Source organism: Cordyceps militaris (assembly GCF_000225605.1).
Source record: "Cordyceps militaris CM01 unplaced genomic scaffold CCM_S00004, whole genome shotgun sequence".
Taxonomy (NCBI): Eukaryota; Fungi; Ascomycota; class Sordariomycetes; order Hypocreales; family Cordycipitaceae; genus Cordyceps; species Cordyceps militaris.
The window spans coordinates 4,167,702-4,186,179 of NW_006271972.1; the positions used below are offsets into that span (position 1 = coordinate 4,167,702).

An 18,478-nucleotide genomic window follows, 5' to 3' on the forward strand; every position below is an offset into this window, starting at 1 on the left:
TAGTAAATTCTTATAGGTTTAAATAGGGTATTTTCTATACTATATAGGTCTTTCTTTAGTATTTCCTAAGGTAGTTCTAGTAGTAGTATATACTAAGGTACTAATACCTAGGCTATTTAGAGTAAGTTATTATTATTTAGATAAAAAAGGCTATAAGTATCTTTCCCTTTATTATTAGCTAGCTTTAAGGGTTTATTAGCTAAGAAAGAACTAAATAGTAGCTTCCTTATAAATCCTAATTTAATAGTAAATAGTTTTATTAGAAGCTAGTTAGGCTATATTAAAGAGGGTCTTTCTTCTAAAAAAGGAAAAGGGTAATTATTTTTATAGTTAATATATTTACTAGAAATAGTCTTTTAAATAGTTTTAATAATCTACTATTCTTTATTAGTATATAAAGTAACTTTAATACTATTAAAATAGTCTTTAAACTTATAAAAGACCTCCTTATTAACTATTTTCTAGTTAACTTTAATCTAATAAGTAAAATCCTTATAAAGGTACTCCTAAAGGTAGCTACTAAATTATTTATAATAGGTATTATATATAAGGGTATAGAAAATAATTATTATAATAGTCTATTAATTAAGGTTAATAGCTTCTTTAATACTTTAAATAAGAGAGTATAGTTAGAATAATTTCTAGTTAGCTAGGAAAAGATAGGTAAGATAAGTAAGGCTTTTAGGTACTTTATTAGGGATTATAGCTAATAAGTAACTTAAGATCTTAAGGGTTATTATATAAAACTATACTAAAGACTTAATTAAAGGTTTTTTATTAGTTAAGTTACTAGGTATACTAAGTAGTATACTAGGCTTTCTAGTAGTTATACTAGATATTATAATTAATAGAATAGATAGTTCTAAAAGATTATAAGGCTATAAAGGTATAAAGAGGATAGGTATTCTATTAGAAATCTATAATTAAGGTAAAGGTAATTACTAATTAGTATTAAGATTACTATCCTAAGTAGATAATAGTTATAAGATTATAAGTATAGAGTATCTATAGAGGTGCTTTATAGGAATAGTTATATAATAATAATTTTTAATTAACTAATAAAATAAACTATAGAAGGAAGAGGCTATAATTAAATATATAAATAGGTAGTACCTTAAGTACTACTAGGAAATTATAGGAATAAAGGGATAATTAGTAGTTATATATATTAGTAGTTAATAGCTTATAGGTAGTTACTTTACTTATCTATAGAAGGTAATAGCACCTTTATAGTAGTCTAGCTTTATTAGCTTAGTTACTTACTATAATAACCCCTATAATACCCTATATTAAGGCTATAAGTACTAAGACTTCTTTATATACTATTATATAGTATAACTATTATATATATATACTATATAGTATAACTAGCTGCTATATATAACTATATATAGCGTAAATCTATCCGCTATACGCCTCTATATATAGTATATCTTACTAAACATCTGCTGTACTTAGCTAACTGCATCCGCTATAGCGCCTGCTAGCGCAATATATACCTAGAAGAAAAAGGTAACTTAGGTATACTAATAGGTACTATTATGCCTATTAGTAAGTAGGAGAATTAGGCTACTATTATAGTATATTATAGTAGCTATAGTAGTTACTATTTTTCTTTATAATTATTATTTTATTCCTTATAGTTATTATTTTATTCCTTATAGTTATTTCTAGTTATTTTTCTTAGTTAATATAGATTAAGTAGGAGTAATAATAGGCAGCTCTAAAGCTAGAAGAACAATCTCCTATTACCTAGTATATCTAGTACTTACCTATACTATATAACTAGATAGAAGAGATATATAATATAATAACTTTACCTCTTACCCTATATATACCCTATTGGTCTTAATATATATTTCTAACTAGTTTTTAGAGCTTTTCTAATAAATAATAAATACTTTCTAAACCACTTCTTATTTATTTTCTTCTTATAATAGAAGATACTACTTATACCTTATATACTCTTATTAGGAATATTAGTTATAAATTAATTACTAATACTCTTAGATTACTAAAAGATATATTATCTATTTACTAAGTTATTCTAACTTTATTATTACCTAAATACCTAGCCTCTAGGCAATTTAGAATTACTTATATTATTTATAGCTTATCTATATAGTAGTTTTAAACCCCTTAGAAAGATATATATAATAAAAGGAGTAATTAGTTCTTAATTACTTACTAACTAATTCCTAGGTTTAATACTACCTTTACTATAAATAACTACCTAAGTTAATATTTTCCTATTTACTTAGTCTTTATATATAATATATTTTTAAGTATATAGGGGGTAAAGTCTATCTATTATATAATTAAATAGAATATTTATATTACTCTATATTACCTAAGTTATTTAAAGACTTAGTAGAGAAGTAATAATAAAGTACCTCTATAATTAAGTAGGTATATTAAGATATTATAAGGTAAATAAAGTCCTAACCTATTTAGAACTAGTTCTAAATTAATTAGATATATCTTTCTTACCCCTTAATACTCTAGTTTTACCTATTCTATTATTATAGTATTTAATTAAGGAATATAATATAATCTATTTAATTTAATATATATATTATAATATAGATAACTTCCTATCTAGGTATTTTAGTATATTACTATTCTAAATTAATTACTAATTAGTTCTTAGTTATTTATATAATTAAATACTTATAAGTATTTTTTTTACTTAAATTTCTAATAATTACCTAAAGAGTCTTATTTTTATATATATTATAACTTAAACTATTAATTATATTAAAATAAGATTTCTATAATTCTCTATAGAGATTCTATTAAAAAGTAAAGATAGTACTATTTTATTTATTTAAATATAATTTACTACTAATATTATAATAAGTATAGTCTTTAATTATTTATATTTTAATTAATTATAAATTAGTTTAAAACTACTTAATAAGTAATAGTATACTATCTTATCTTCTATATAAAGTAATTTTTATATTCCTTATCCTATAATTAGCCTAGGTAGATATAATTATTTTAATATTATATAGATTATATTCTTATATACTAATTCCTTTATTAAAACTATCTTTAGATATTATAATATAATTCTAATATCTAGCTATAACCTTTAAGAATACTATAATATCCTTAGGTATTATTTCCTTTTTATTAAGTCTAGAACTAATTTAGAACTAATTACTAATTACTTCCTCTAGTTTTATTATTTTCTAATAAATATATTTAAATAATATATACTTATTAGGCTATAATACCTTTATTAACTTACTTAGTTCTATTATATTATAATATAAAACTACTTATAATTATTAAGAAGTCTTAAGCTTTATAATTTCTATCTAGATAGAATTTTATTACCTTAATTATACTCTATTATTAAGAAATAAATACTAAGTAATAAATATACTATTTATATTAATAATATCCTTTAACTAATTATAAACTAGTTATTAACTAGTTCTACTCCCTTTAGTATATTTAATACCTAGAGTATTTAGATAATTACTATATTATTATATACTTTTATTATAATTAACTAGAGAATATCTTTTAAGGCTATTATATAGCTATTAAGGTAAATACTAATTATAAATAACTAGTTAGTAGTAATAACTACTAACTAACCTAGGTATTTTATTTAAAAACTTATAATTAAAGTAAACCTATTTAGAATTAATTCTAAATTAGTCTATTATATCTACTATTTTACTAACTATATTATAGTTATACTACTACTTTATATCTTCTTTAATAAGAATAATACCCCTACTTATAAATATATATACTTTAAAGTATTTATATTATTTAAATAATATTTCTATACCTTAATAAAATAGTAAAGTATTTATAATAAAGGTCTTTATAGTCTTATTTATAATATAGAAACTACTTATTATTAAGGTATATTCCTAATTAGTTTAGAATTAGTTCTAAACTTATTATATTATAAGATTAGCCTATACCCTCTCTAAACTTAACCTAGAGTATTAGCCTTAGGAATAGCACTTTACCTATATAATCTAACTTTACTAATATTATTTTATAACTAAAGTTAAATAATATTTTAAGAAAGGCTATTTAATATATAATTAAATAATATTAATTTTAAATACTTTATCTTAAAATAAATACTATATAATCCTTTATACTTTTTAATATAAATAAGTCTTAAACTACTTAAAAACTAGTTACTAACTAATTTCTCTAGAGATCCTCTTAATATAATATTAAATAGAGTATAAAGTAAATCCTATTATTACTATAAGCCTTAACTTTATCTTTATAAATATCTTAAAATACTTATAGAATAATATTCTATAAATAATAAATAGTATTAAATTAAGTTATAACTAGTCTTATATTTAGGGTAATACCTATATAAGCTTATTTAAGGCTTTAAAAAGGTATTTATTCTATTTAACTTTACTTATTTTAACTAATTTAGAATTAGTCTTTAACTATTTAATAAATAATTAATAACTATATAATATTAAAGTATTTATTATAATATAGTATTTTAATACTATATAGATAATCCTTAAGCTTAAGTAACCTATATTATTACTTAAGCTTATATAAGTTATTAATTATATTTTACTTAAAGGTAAAGATAATAAAATATAAGCCTTATACTATTATAATATACTAGCTTTTCTAGGATATTTAGGTATAGTTAAAATACTTAGTATAAATCTTCTTTATAATAAATTATAAACTAATTTAAAAGTAGTTCTTAACTAATTATAATTAGCCTACTTTAAAATAATTATAAATAATACTATAAATAATAATATTATAAATAATAATATTATAATTAGTAATACTATAAATAGTAATACTATAAATAGTAATACTATAAGTAATAATACTATAGATAATAATACTATAAGTAGTAATACTATAGGTAATAATACTATAAGTTATAATACTACTACTAAGTTTACTTTAAACTAATAATAAGGAGTTTAGATAATAAAAGTTTAAATATTATCTTTTTAAATAGGTTTTTAATTAGTTTAAAACTAATTAAATAAACTACTAAACCTTATATATTAATTAAATATTCTTAGGTAGATTTTTAACTACTTTTAATAATACTATAAATTATTAAAAAGATATTAAATAATATAAAAAAGATAAATAATTAAATAACTAAGATAAAAGAAAGATAGAATAACTAAGAAACTAACTAGTTAGTTCTTTAAATTTCTACTATATTTTATAATTCTTATTATATAATACTAATAAGTAATATTATTTTGTAAGATAATACTTATATTAAATATCTAATAGATTATTAATTTACTTTAACTATTTTCTATTAACCTATTCTAAATAAGTTAATAAAATTAAGATCCTTTAAGATATTTTATTCTTTTTTTATATTTAAGACTTTTTTAAAGTAAAAGGTATAAGACTTTTACTTATAATAGAGTCTTATTATTCTAATTACTTTATTATAGCCTTAGTAGATTAGCTAGTAGCCTATATAATAAATAAATTAATTTAGAACTAGTTTAGAATTAATTAAAAACTAATTAGCCTATATACTTAAGATTTCTTTACTATTACCTTTATAGATTAGCTAGTATCTTATATAATAAATAAATTAGTTTTAAATTAATTTTAAATTAATTTTAAATTAATTAATATACTTAAGCTTAATTAACTTAAGCTATATTAAAGAATTAATTATACTATTTAATAGCCTTAACTTATTATTATATTATTAATACCTTTATAATTAGTTAATAGATTTATAAACTATAATATTAAATATAATATTATAAATTTAATTATAAACTTATAAAATATAAATAAAAATAAAGTATAGAATTAGTTAATTAAAATTAATAATAAATTTTACTTAAATAAATAATTACTTAGTTATTATATATTATATAACCTAGTATATTTAGTAAGTAAATACTATTATTATAATAAGTATAATATCTAATAAAGTCTTTATAAAATAGTATTTTAATATTTTATTATTATTATTATAAAAAGGAAAAGAATTAATTATAAATAAATTTAAAACTAATTAATAATTAGTTTTAAAATAGTTTATAAATCTAATAGAGTATTATATAGAGGAAATATCCTTATAATAGGAATATTATTATACTAAGATATATAGTATATATTAAGAATTAGTAGGGCTACCTTAGCTAAGGGTTGCTACCTTTAGCCGAACTCACTAAGGTACCCTTAGGTGAGATACCCCCTCTTCGGCACGTGGTTTCGGCACCGGCCGTTGCTGCACGTGACGGCGCGATAGGTCAGAGGCCTCACGGAGCGAATTCGACTTATCAGGGCTGAAGCCAATCATGCAGTGTGGATTGATTTCGTTTCTGTTTCGGCTGATGGTGCCGCCGTTTTTTTGAAGGAACTATTGGCAGCCCCAGCTTTACTGCTACACTATGCTGCACAAGTCAGCTCGACTACATATGCCGGACTCGGACACCGGGGTTTCCTTTGATCTTGGAGCACTTGCATACAGAACAACAGGCGATTTTGGTTCCAAATCACCTTGGGTCCAATAAACGGATTTCATGCACAGCAACAACACTACTGCACGAATACATACCGATACCGGTGGGTTTACTCCTTCAGGTCCCGGACCCATGGCTTCAGGGTAGGGTAAGTTGCATTGGTGACGATGTCGACAGTGGGACGGCTAGACGGGCAGTGACGTCACTGACAGGGTCTTGGTTGATTGTAAACAAGTATTCTATGTAAACGATGTAAACAAGATGCTTATTTTAAAAGTAGTAACTTCATGGTAGTGTGAACCCGCCATCTATAATGACATTGGAGCCTGTCATGTACGATGATGCGTCGCTGGCCAGGAATGTGTATATCTGCGACATTGTTAGCGAGACGCATTCAAGCATTCTAACCAGATACCAAAACCTTACGCCCTTGAGCTCAGCGGGCTGGCACGTCCTTCCGCCCGGAATCATGCCGAGCCATTTTTCCAGCAGATGTGCGGGCTGTGTGGTAATCACTGTCAACGCGTCAGTCGCCGCAAACATATTCTGTCCAGCATGACCACTCACTTTCCGTGTGCACATATCCCGGCGAGACGCAATTCACCCGAGCAAAGTCCACCCACTCAACGGCCAAGCTCTTGGCAAGCATCAGCACGCCCGCCTTGGAGGCGTTGTACGCGGCCTGCGTCTGCGGCACGTTGACGAGCCCGGCGCTGACCGACGCCGTGACGACGAGATTGCCGCGGCCCTGCGCCTTGAATATCTGGCCCGCCGCAATGGCCGTCCACATGACGCCGTCGTAGTTGACGCTGTTGGTGTGCGCCCACGTCTCCTGGTCGTACGCGAGCGACGGCACCGCCTGGCACACGCCCGCGTTGGCCACCACGACGTCGAGCCGCCCCTGGCCAAACGTCTGCGCGATGTGCCGGATCGTCGCCCCGAGGCCGGTGCGGTCCGTCACGTCTGACTGGTACGCCTGGACGCGGCGGCCTGTCTTGGCCGCGACCGCGGCGGCCGTCGCCTCGGCGGACGTGCTGCGGAGGTAGATGAAGGCCACGTCGGCGCCGGCTTCGGCGAGCGCCGTGACGACCTGCAGCCCGATGCCGCGGGAGCCGCCCGTCACCAGGGCGATCTTGCCCTCGAGGGAAAAGAGCGACAGCACGGGGCTGTCGAGGTTGGAGGGGACGTGCAGGGGCATTTTGGATGTTGGGTGTAAGTGCAGGGGACGATGTTGACCGGGTTGTGAAGGATTTTTGCAACGACCTCTACATTGTGGTTTATATCTAAAAGAGTCAATGAATTGCTCGATATTATTGCACGCAACGAGTGATGCGGACAGGCTCGGCACGAGGGCATGAAGAAGCAGCCAATTCGGCCACGTCCCCTCGGCTCGAGGGACGCCTCCTCGAGCGAGTGGCTTGAGAACTACAATTCCCCAGAGTATCGTGCAGCATTTATACGATTTACCTAGCAAAATCCGGGGCCCCGGACTGATACCCCTAAGCGAACAAACCATCGGCACTTTGATCATAGGTTTGGCGAGCGCATAAATACAACGACGTATTCTCCTCATGGAGATGCAACGAAATACGCCTTGTCTCCGAGCAACAGTCAACGCAATTGTCCTCTCAAAGTAAACCGTTGTCTGTTTGCTTGTCAAAATGGCATTTTTATCCTTTGATCAGAGAAAGAGCTGGATGGTGGCGGCGCGGCTGCAAAAACGACGGTTGCTCATTGCCGTCAACTTGCTGGCTGGCATGTCCATTTTCTTCTTTGGTACGTCTTACTTTGTTGCGGTAGGATCTCTGCCCATTACGCAAGAATACATCAGCTCACAATACAAAAACGACAAGGCTACGATCAGGGCCTGATGGGCGGCGTGAACCAAAGCATCGACTACGTCGAGCGGATGGGGCTCGGCCGGCTCGCGGCCGACGGCAGCCTGGTCATTGAAAAAACCCTCGTGCAAGGCGGCACCATGGCCATCTTCTACCTGGGCACGCTCGTGGGGTGCCTCGCGGGGGGCGCGCTGGGCGACCGGCACGGCCGCATCGGCACGATCGGCGTGGGCGCCGTGTGGGCCATCTTCGGGGCGTCGCTGCAGGCGGCGGCGCAGAACCCGGCGTGGATGCTCGGCTCGCGGTTCGTCAACGGCATCGGGACGGGGGTGCTCAACGGCATCGTGCCGGCGTGGGCGTCGGAGCTGTCGGAGCACACGAGCCGCGGCACCTTCATCGCCATGGAGTTTACGCTCAACATCCTGGGCGTTGTCGTTGCGTACTGGATCGCGTACGGCGTCAGCTTCATCGACGGCGGCGCGTCGCCCGTGCGCTGGCGCTTCCCCGTCGCCTTCCAGATCCTGCCGCTGCTGTGCCTCGTCGCCGGCTGCTGGGCGTTCCCCGAGTCGCCGCGGTGGCTCGTCAAGGCCGGTCGCGACGACGAGGCGCTGCACGTGCTGCGCCGGCTGCGCGGCGTCGAGGACGGGCGGGCTGAGGCTGAGTACAATGATATCCGCAGCGTGCTGGAGCTGGAGAAGAGCGCCGAGGGCACGTCGTACCTGCACATGCTCTTTGGGCGCAAGTCGGGCAGGCTGCACACGGGCCGCCGCGTCCAGCTGGTCATCTGGCTACAGATTATCCAGTGCTGGACTGGTATTGCGGGAGTCACCATGTACGGACCGAGTAAGTGTGGCCTCCGTCCGGTGTTGCTGATGGTGGACTAACATGGCTTGCACGCAGCCATTTTCCAGATTGCCGGCTTTGGGGCTGACAAGACGCAGTGGGTGGCGGGTCTGAACAACATCTTCTACATGTTCTCCACGCTCATCTGCGTCTTTACCATTGACCGCATCGGCCGGCGGATGACGCTGTACTGGGGCTCCGTATGCCAAGCCATCGCCATGGTGCTCGTCGGGGGGCTGTCGCGCGGCGGCCTCAACGCGAGGCACAGAGGCGACATCAGCACGGCCAACGCATGGGGTGCGGCGGCAGCCTCGATGGTGTATCTGTACACGTTTGTATTCGGTGCCACGTGGCTGACAGTGCCCTGGCTGTACCCGGCAGAGATCTTCCCGATTCATGTGCGCGCCAAGGGCAATGCGTGGGGTGTTGTCGGATGGAGCATCGGTAATGGGTACGTTGATCATGACGTCTGCTGACATGGGCGCTGACATATTTCTAGTACCCTTACTCTTGTGCTTCCGTATGTTGTGAGCGCCATCAACGAGAACATGATGTACATCTTTGCCGCTGTCAACGTGTTGAGCATTCCCATTGGTATGTCGCTCCATTCTGCACCATCTACTAGAACCGTGACTAACAGCTTCGCAGTATGGGCTCTGTATCCCGAATCCAACCAGAGAACGCTTGAGGAAATGGATCTCTTGTTTGCGGCACCGACTCCGTGGAGCTGGGATGCGGAAAAGACGTTTGCGAGGCTGAAGGAGGAGAGGGAGCAAGCAGGTGGTGTGTTGAAGAAGACGGTTCAGGATGCAGAAGCAAAGGTGGATTCGAGCAGCTCGCAGCATAACGAGTTTGATTGAGCGACCTGTGATATGTGTTTACATTCAATTAAGTTTGAGCTATCCAATGGTGTTGCAGGGGTTATTGACTACGAGAGAGACTTGAGGGTGCTGCAGAAGTCATTCAGCTACGAAACTTGAACTATAAAAGTACAGTCTTACGAAGGTTGTCCAATTTGCGGAATGATGGGAATCACTCTCTGCCATGACTATGTGCCATCAAACACATCCTGCGATATCAAATTGCCAGGAAAGAATAGCTCCAGTAGATGATCATGACGTCAACGAGCCAATTCTACAGCGTGAGGGAGTGTGCGCAGACTGACAAATGTGGCCGAAAGACAAGTACTATGAATTCGGCGCCAAATATGTCCAAGGCTACAGACATTCCATTTCTAAGAAGAATACAAAAGAAATCCACAAAAATCATCTGATCGCCTGCAAGGTCGCGTAGCGATATCGGTATACACTAGGGCCGCCAAGAGGGATGCCCTCGAGGCGAGATGGAGCCAAGCCTCATGATGCCGGATGGGTTCCCCGGCACATGGATCGGGATTTCTGCATGTCGAACCGAGTGACGAGTATGAAGAAAGGGACGGGGTGGTACGGGAATATAAACACGTAGCCAACTAAATTGTCACCCATCCCGCGAATCTTTCCTCCCATCAACACTACACCCCAACAACTTGTCCCCATTGAACACCAAACAACAAAATGGCTGCCACCAAGAACATTCTCATCACCGGCGGCGCCGGCTTCCTCGCACCCCTCCTCGCCAGCAAGCTCCTTGACAACAACGCCGCGCACCACGTGGTGCTGACCGACCTCGCGGCGCCGACGCCGCCCCCGCGCTTCGCCTCCGACGCGCGCTGCGTCTGCGTCGGCGCGGACCTGACTTCGACCTCGGACCGGACGCGGCTCCTCGCGCTCCGTCCGCGGTGGGACGCGCTCTTTGTGCTGCACGGCATCATGTCGGTCGGCTGCGAGGCGGACCCGGCGCTCTCGCAGCGCGTCAACGTGGACGCCACGCAGGCGCTGCTGGCCGCCGTGTCGGGCACGACGCCGCCGCCGCCGCGCGTCGTCTACGCCTCGACGCAGGCCGTGTACGGGCCGCCGTACACGACGGCGGGGCCCGTGACCGACGACACCCCGGCGACGCCCGTCGGCGTGTACGGCACGCACAAGCTGACGATGGAGCTGTTCGTCAACGACCTGCACCGGCGCGGCCTGCTCGACGCGTTCAGCGTGCGTCTGCCGACGGTCACGGTGCGGCCCGGCGCGCCGAGCCGCTCCGCGGCGTCGTTTCTCAGCGGCATGGTGCGCGAGCCCATGGCGGGCCGCCCGTGCGTCGTGCCCGTCGTCGACGAGGCCGCGCGCCAGGTCGTCTGCAGCCCGCGCGTCGTCGTCGAGAACCTCGTGCGCGTCATGGAGGCGCCCGCGGAGGTGATGCCGCCGCACCTGCGCGCCGTGTACTTGCCGGGCATCTCGGTCACGGTCGGCGAGATGCGCCGCGCGGTCGGCGAGGTGTGTGGCCGCGACAAGCTCGCGCTCATCAGCGTGGAGAGGGACCCGGAGGCGGAGAGGCTGCTGCAGAGCTGGCCGCAGACGGCGGACTTTGGGAATGCAAAGAGGATGGGCTTGGTGTTTGACTCGAGCTGCGAGCAGATTTTCCAGGAGTACGTCGATAGCTTGCACTAAGGTGGCCTTCTAAAATAGTCATTCGTTTCCTCATATCCACTCCTTTGCCATGTGTTTGTACTTCTATTGTGCCCTGATGGTTTATTATATCACTGAAAATCAGCAAAACATGCTACGAAACCCCTTCCTCACCACAGACATGAACCGCTTCCTGCTCTTGGCCTGCGTCGACAGATCAGCTAGCAGAGCGCCGCGTATCGACGAAGCAATCGCGACCCTCCATACATGATGCTCATTCAGGGCCCAAATTTCTCCCCGACGACCAAAGCAAAAATTGGCCACGCCGCCGGCGATCTGAATGCGCCCCAACGGGACACCGCCTTCGGACCAGACGTGTATCCCATCGCCGCAGCCGCTGTAGACGCGACCGTCGGTGTCGCACTTGATGCCGTCTGGAATGCCCGTCTCGACAAAGGCGAACAGTCGCCGATTACAGACAATCGGCTGTCCGTGGCGGACACGGACATCAAAAGCGTATCTGGGCATGTTAGTCCCTGCTCCCCGTGAATAGTAGTACGGCCGGAACCTACATGGACGATGGCCGGTCGGGACGGACATGGCCGGCGCCGTGGACCTTGTCCGTATCTGTAACATACAGCGTCCGCTCATCGGGCGAGAAGCACAGCCCGTTCGGGTGGCCGAAGCCGTCCGCCACGGCCGTGATGCTGCCGCTCCCGCCGCTCTCGCCGGGGACATACCGGTACACCTGGCTCGGCAGGGACGGGGCCGCCTTGTACCCCTGCTCGTGGCCGTACGCCGGGTCCGTGAACCAGATGCTGCCGTCGCGCGTGCGCACGACGACGTCGTTGACCGAGTTGAACGGCACGCCGCAGTAGCTCGTCACGACGGGCTCGGCGCAGAACGGCGCGCGCCGGGACATGTAGAACAGGCCGCTGGGTGCCGCTCCGGACCCCTGCGCGCAGAACAGGATGCCGTCGCGGTAGTTGACGCCCCCGTTGGCCATGTGAATCGGGCCGCAGGGAATGTCCGCTCTGGTCGCGAGCCCGCCGTCCTTGCGACGGGTGGGCGACAGGTCGATGCGGGAGATTTGCACACTCTGTGTCTTTTCGGAGCCGCCGGGGCCGTCGCGGATCAGCCGGTTGCTCGTTACGAAGAGCGCATCGTCGGCCGCGATGTAGACGCCGGCCTCGTGGGCAAACGGCGTGTCGGGCGACGAGAGGACGAGCTGGAAGGCTGGGTCGGCGCCCAGCACTTGGGCAAAGTCTTTGTGATGCCATTTCCATCCCGTGGCAGGCTTTGATGGCGGATGGGCGGATTGGTCTGAGGAGCTGCTCATTGTGGTAATGACTGTAACACGGTGATGGAGGCTTCAATGGGAAACAAGCGCGATGTACGGCAGGTATACAACCTGCGGTCGATTAAGCTGCTCATTTCGACGGGGATCTCATTCTCATTCATCTAGGGTAATATGTTAGATAGCAATACCTTGGTTGGGTGGAATTGCCTCGGTGCCACTAACACGGCCATCTGGGCGCTCGTTACGAGGGCATGCATGACGGAACCCAAGTCCGAGTACGGTCCACCTGCCTGCACGGCTGACTACGATATCTTTTATTGGGCTGTTATTGGGCTGTTATTGAGGGCAATAAAAGAAACAGAGACTATATATGACAGTTGCTGATGACGCCTGGTTTCATCGCATCGGTCCCAGTCGCAAACGTTATTCTTGCTTCAACGGCGCTACCCATTTTCCGAGACTCCTAACCTCTTTCTATTAACCTGCTTGTATCGCACATCATGGCCATTCCCAACGACAGCGCAAAGCGCCAGAACCGCACCAACCGCATCCTGCAAGCAGCCGAAGCGGGCGGGTACGGCGTCCTCGCCGCCATCGCCTACAACGTGGAGCAGCTCACCGGCCTCGTCCAGGCCGCCGAGCAGGCGCGCTCGCCGCTCATCCTGCAGTTCTTCCCATGGGCCGTGACATACGCCGACGGGCTGCTGGTGCGCAGTGCAGCGCTGGCGCGCGATGCGGCGAGCGTGCCCATTGCCGTGCACCTCGACCACGCGCAGGACCCCGCCATTGTGAAGCGCGCGGCCGACACGCTGCCCTTTGACAGCATCATGGTGGACATGTCGCACTACGACAAGGAGGAGAACCTGCAGAGGACGGCCGCGCTCGTGCGCTACTGCAGGGAGCGTGGCATCGCGACAGAGGCGGAGCCCGGCCGCATCGAGGGCGCAGAGGACGGCGTCGTGGACACGGCTGGCCTCGAGGCGTGTCTGACCACACCTGACGAGGTGGAGGAATTTATCAGCACCGGCGTCGATACACTCGCGCCGGCGTTTAGAAATATTCACGGCGAGTATGGGCCCGAGGGACCGCAGCTTGACTTTGAGCGGTATGTGTCTGTGATCAAGGCTAGACGGTGCTAACGACAAGACTGGGAGCGCAATCTGCGCTAGGGTTTTATCATGAGCATTGGTCGCTAACGCTTGGTCAATAGACTCGCCTCGATACGAGGCCAGATTGCGGGTAGGGTTCGCATAGCGTTGCACGGCACCAACGGATTCCCCGCGCACATTCTGCAGAAATGCATCGCGCTCGGCGTGTCCAAGGTCAACGTCAACCGCCTCGTTCTGGACGACTACTACGACTTTGTGCAGGGCGAGTCGGCGCGGACGCTGCCGCATACCAGGATGATGGAAGAGAGCACCGACAAGGTCGTCCAGTTGACGGTCAAGTGGATGGAGATTTGCGGCTCGGCTGGCAGAGCCTGAGGGGTAGCTCTAGTTGTACAGTATCATGTTCTTTCTAGGTGAAGGAGATGTGGGAAATAGAAACCTCGCAGATTTTCATGCCGCATCGTTCCACTCACGCTGGAGCTCGACGCCCAGCGACTCGTGTGGCCAGCCAGCACGTCGCCAGCAGCTCTCGAGCATGTCCACAACCGCTTCTCGTTGTCGCTTCTCGTGTATAAACAAGCCAGCTGGAACCAAAGGCAACGTTAGCATCTTGTTTCCCTGGCCGCTCGTACTCGTGCAATGCCGTACCGATAAATAGAGCCTGCGAACACATGACGCTTTCAGGGTCGCCCTTCAAGTGCATGGCAATGCCGCAAATGGCCCGGATGTGCTGTTCGAGTTGCTTCTGCTGCTTCTGATACTCAGCCATGCCACCCAGACAGGGCGCATTTGTCAGGAGCAAAACACACGAGCAGTGATACAGCTGCACGGCGACACCTGTCCTCTTACATGAGCGGCGGAATTCAGTATATTGTTGTCTGTCAGTCAAACTCACCAAAGTTGGGAGGGTGTATCCAGATGGGCTCAAACACGCTTTCTTCATCTGCGCTATCCAGCGGGAGAGGGTCAAAGTCCGGCGGCAAGCTCTTGCGCCATCTATCCAGCGCCAGCCGGAGGCTCTGCGCGGTGGCCAGTCGGGCCTCCGGATCCCTGCGGCCTCGCGCGACCTCGTCCTGTGCGCAGAAGCCGACGGCCTGTCCAAAGAGGTAGACGGCGCGGGCGGCGAGCGCGAAGCTGTCGAGCTCGGGCGGCGGGGTGTGCGGGCGCCAGGTGGTGAGGGGCTTGCGGCGCTCGCGCCAGGCGGCCCAGACGTCCTGGCAGAGCCACGTCCACCAGACGGCCTGGCGCAGGCCGCCCGAGGCGCCGTGGATGCGCTGGGCGTGCTGGATGCACGAGAGGCCGCGCAGGTGGCGCTCCCAGTCGGGCCGCGAGCCGTCGAGCATCTCGTACGCCGACACGATGGACGCCGTCGCGAGCAGCTCCAGGCTGCTCCGGTACGAGTCGTGCTGCATGGCGGACCGGATGTAGCGCAGCGTCAGGAAGTAGAACGGCAGCGCGTCGAGAGGGTCCTGCGGCACGCTGTCTTTGGGCTGGAACCGCACGTTGAGAGATAGGTGTCGGATGGAAAGGGCCAAGATGGCATTCATGAGGCCGACGTTGCGCATCTACCGTGCTTGGTCAGTTCGGCTAGGGGATTGGAGAGGGACGCGGAATTCTTCGTACAGCTAAATGGGGAACAATTGTACCAAACGGCCTCGTGGGGTCGAAAAAGTCCATCTAAGAAAAGAGGTTATTCGCAGGACGACGCCACAGGTTAGAGATGGAAGCTTACCCAAAGACTCAAGTTCTGCACAAAGTCTTGGAAGAGCAGGTACTCGTGCTTCTCCAGCTTCAACGGCACCGACGACTGCCAAGGCTTGTCCTGCTCGTACGCAATCCCAGAATCAAGCGTGCTCAGAGCCGCCTCCTGCACAGACGGTCGTTGCGCGACAAGGGTATCATCCTCTTGCTGTTGCTCGCAGTCTCGCGGCGGCAACGGCCCCAGCGCGCCGAGACCCGGGCCTGCCTCGATCCGCGACGAGGCATCGTGGATCAGCAGGCTGGCCCACGCGGCGGTCGCGTCGTCGACGTTGAAGAAGCTCTGCGACGCACCACCGGCGTCGAGCGCGGCGGACGGCATCCAGTCGCCGGGCACGGCTGGTCCGAGCCAGTCCAGATGGGGCGACGCGCCCAGCGTCTGCGGCGCGGACTGCAGGGAGCTGGGCGAGAGAATGTACTCCCTTGCCGTGTCGGAGCCTTGTTCGTGCGCAGAGGGCGGCCACGGATGACTGCGCGTCGCTGGGCGGCGGCGGGCCTCGGTGCGACTTGGTGCGGGCGCTTCGGAGACGCGGGCGCCCACGACGCCGCTGCCGTCTGACCACTCCTCGGTCGCGTTCCGCGGCGGACTTGGGTGTGTGACGGTGGGTGCATAGCCGCCTGGTGATGCGGCGTCGTGCCGGGGACTGGCTGCTGGGCGCGGACCATCGGAGGTCGTCGAGCATTCCGGCGTGCCTGTTGCGACGGCATCGTCTGGCCTGGAGGGCAAAGGCGCGTCGTCGGGCCAGGCGCACGTCTTGTTGATGCGCGAACAGGCCTTGCATGTAGGCTTGGCTTCGTCACATTTGACGTGGCGACGGCGGCATGTTAAACTGGGGGTAGCACAGCATCAGCGTATCGGAGTGAATAAAAAGACGATGGAAAAAATTGTTTTGCAAGGAAAATGCGGTATTCCAATCAAAGCGATTCAATGCTGGGACGAATATTGTCTGCACGCCGGTCAAAGTGCTTACCACCCTGTTGTTTCTCTCAGTCCCCGGCCGCGGGAGAGCCGGTTCCGCGTGAACCGCCGGGTCCGATCCCGGGCTTTGTGCGGCTGCACTTGCCGACGCATATGAGCGACGACAGCCCGCAGAATTCAAATTTGGAAAAGACAACACAGTGAAACAGATATCGCAATCAAATTCGTCGCACTTTGCCTTGACGCTGGAACTTTCTGTGCAAATGGCAAAAAGACAATGCTCGTCACGAGGCGTTCCTAAGCCGTGTCCCTTTAGCCGAGTTTGCGGGGTACTGATGAACCCCCGAGACGAGGAAACCTCCAACTTGTCAAATGTGTGGGGGAGTTTGTGGGGAAGTGTAAAGATGGAGAGGGCGTCGCCGCGCATTTCCAGCTTCGGCTATTGCGTGGTTCGATGGCGGCGGGTGAGATTACTTGACACTCACTGACGAGTTGTCGGTTTTGACGAATCCCATCTGCGGTTCGTCCTCTATTCTAACTACAAACCTCTGCTCCATCTGCTATAGTCATACGCATCAATCGCAAACGGCCACTTATAAGCAACGCCGCCTACGTTGTTCCCAAACGTTAGCCTTGGTAACCCTCGCCTCGCAAATTGATCCGACACAAAAATGAGCAAAAATCTCATCACCGGCCTTTTGCGCGGCAAGACCGCCTGCATCACCGGCGGCACCACGGGCATCGGCCGCGCCATCACGCTCGAGTACCTGCGCCAGGGCGCCAACGTGGCCGTCAACCACCTCGACCTGCCCCAGGACGCGGAGCTCAAGAAGAGCCTGATACAAGCCGCCGCGGACCTGAAGCGGCACGCGTCCCCGGCGCAGCCGGTCGGGGAGCTTCTCGAGCAGGCCGGGGACATTACCGAACCCGCGACGGGCGAGGCGCTCGTCGGCGCGGCCGTGTCCGCCTGGGGAAAGCTGGACATTCTCGTGTCCAACGCGGGCATCTTCCAGCCAGCCGAGTTTCTCTCGCAAGTGTTTCTTCTTGCTCTTTCTCTACCCCGTTTGCTAACCGCCCAACAAGGCTCGACAAGACGCTCTTTGACCGCACCATGGCGGTCAACGTGCACGGCGCGTTTTACACGCTGCAGGCGGCGGCGCGGCAGATGGTGCGGCAGGGCCACGGCGGCGCGCTCATCGGCGTCTCGTCCATCAGCGCGCTGCAGGGCGGCCGGCTGCAGACGCACTACACGCCGGGCAAGGCGGCCGTGGCGTCCATGGTGCAGTCGGTGGCGGTCGCGCTCGCGCCGCACGGTATCCGCTGCAACGCGCTGCTGCCGGGCACGGTGCGCACGCAGCTGGCTGAGGCCGACATGCGGGATCCGAAGAAGCGCGCGTTCCTCGAGGATAAGATCCCGCTGGGCGTCGGCCGCCCCGAGGACGTGGCCGGGCCGGCGGTGTTTTTGGCGTGTGAGCGGCTGAGCGCGTGGGTGACGGGCGCGCAGATCCTCGTCGACGGCGGCATGTATGCGCATTTGCAATGAGGGGACTGCGTGTGTGGATATAGAGTGGTATTAGACTCGTTTGCTGTAGAGAAGAATTGGACTCTTTTGTAGTAGAGTGTGATTTGATTTACGTGTGAATAGTAGATTGGTTTGATCTACACAGGTAGCTACACGGATGTTGACTACATCTTTACCAAGCAACTCAATTTAAACCAAGCTATTCATTAAAT

General features: G+C 46.2%; 7 protein-coding genes across 7 annotated transcripts; 4 read left to right on the plus strand and 3 right to left on the minus strand.

Annotated features, from left to right (window-relative positions):
* Positions 1-6,767: 6,767 nt before the first annotated feature.
* Positions 6,768-7,680, minus strand: CCM_06357 (oxidoreductase, short chain dehydrogenase/reductase family; the record flags this gene model as incomplete). Its single annotated transcript, XM_006671497.1, has 3 exons — positions 6,768-6,851; positions 6,909-6,997; positions 7,050-7,680. The coding sequence occupies 3 exons, from the start codon at positions 7,678-7,680 to the stop codon at positions 6,768-6,770; spliced, it is 804 nt and encodes a 267-aa protein (XP_006671560.1).
* Positions 7,681-8,143: 463 nt separating this feature from the next.
* CCM_06358 (MFS monosaccharide transporter, putative) lies at positions 8,144-10,023 on the plus strand (the record flags this gene model as incomplete). Its single annotated transcript, XM_006671498.1, has 5 exons — positions 8,144-8,258; positions 8,336-9,163; positions 9,221-9,614; positions 9,663-9,757; positions 9,812-10,023. The coding sequence occupies 5 exons, from the start codon at positions 8,144-8,146 to the stop codon at positions 10,021-10,023; spliced, it is 1,644 nt and encodes a 547-aa protein (XP_006671561.1).
* Positions 10,024-10,716: 693 nt separating this feature from the next.
* Positions 10,717-11,700, plus strand: CCM_06359 (nucleoside-diphosphate-sugar epimerase, putative; the record flags this gene model as incomplete). Its single annotated transcript, XM_006671499.1, has 1 exon — positions 10,717-11,700. One exon carries the CDS (start codon positions 10,717-10,719, stop codon positions 11,698-11,700), a length of 984 nt encoding a protein of 327 aa, XP_006671562.1.
* A 99-nt stretch (positions 11,701-11,799) lies between these two features.
* Positions 11,800-12,997, minus strand: CCM_06360 (AkeP; the record flags this gene model as incomplete). Its single annotated transcript, XM_006671500.1, has 2 exons — positions 11,800-12,178; positions 12,231-12,997. 2 exons carry the CDS (start codon positions 12,995-12,997, stop codon positions 11,800-11,802), a joined length of 1,146 nt encoding a protein of 381 aa, XP_006671563.1.
* Positions 12,998-13,458: 461 nt separating this feature from the next.
* Positions 13,459-14,442, plus strand: CCM_06361 (Ketose-bisphosphate aldolase, class-II; the record flags this gene model as incomplete). Its single annotated transcript, XM_006671501.1, has 2 exons — positions 13,459-14,063; positions 14,169-14,442. The coding sequence occupies 2 exons, from the start codon at positions 13,459-13,461 to the stop codon at positions 14,440-14,442; spliced, it is 879 nt and encodes a 292-aa protein (XP_006671564.1).
* Positions 14,443-14,948: 506 nt separating this feature from the next.
* On the minus strand, positions 14,949-17,259 carry CCM_06362 (Fungal transcriptional regulatory protein; the record flags this gene model as incomplete). The annotated part of the gene is made up of 4 exons (XM_006671502.1): positions 14,949-15,632; positions 15,691-15,744; positions 15,800-16,655; positions 17,234-17,259. 4 exons carry the CDS (start codon positions 17,257-17,259, stop codon positions 14,949-14,951), a joined length of 1,620 nt encoding a protein of 539 aa, XP_006671565.1.
* Positions 17,260-17,415: 156 nt separating this feature from the next.
* CCM_06363 (Short-chain dehydrogenase/reductase SDR) lies at positions 17,416-18,287 on the plus strand (the record flags this gene model as incomplete). Its single annotated transcript, XM_006671503.1, has 2 exons — positions 17,416-17,780; positions 17,828-18,287. 2 exons carry the CDS (start codon positions 17,416-17,418, stop codon positions 18,285-18,287), a joined length of 825 nt encoding a protein of 274 aa, XP_006671566.1.
* Positions 18,288-18,478: the final 191 nt, after the last annotated feature.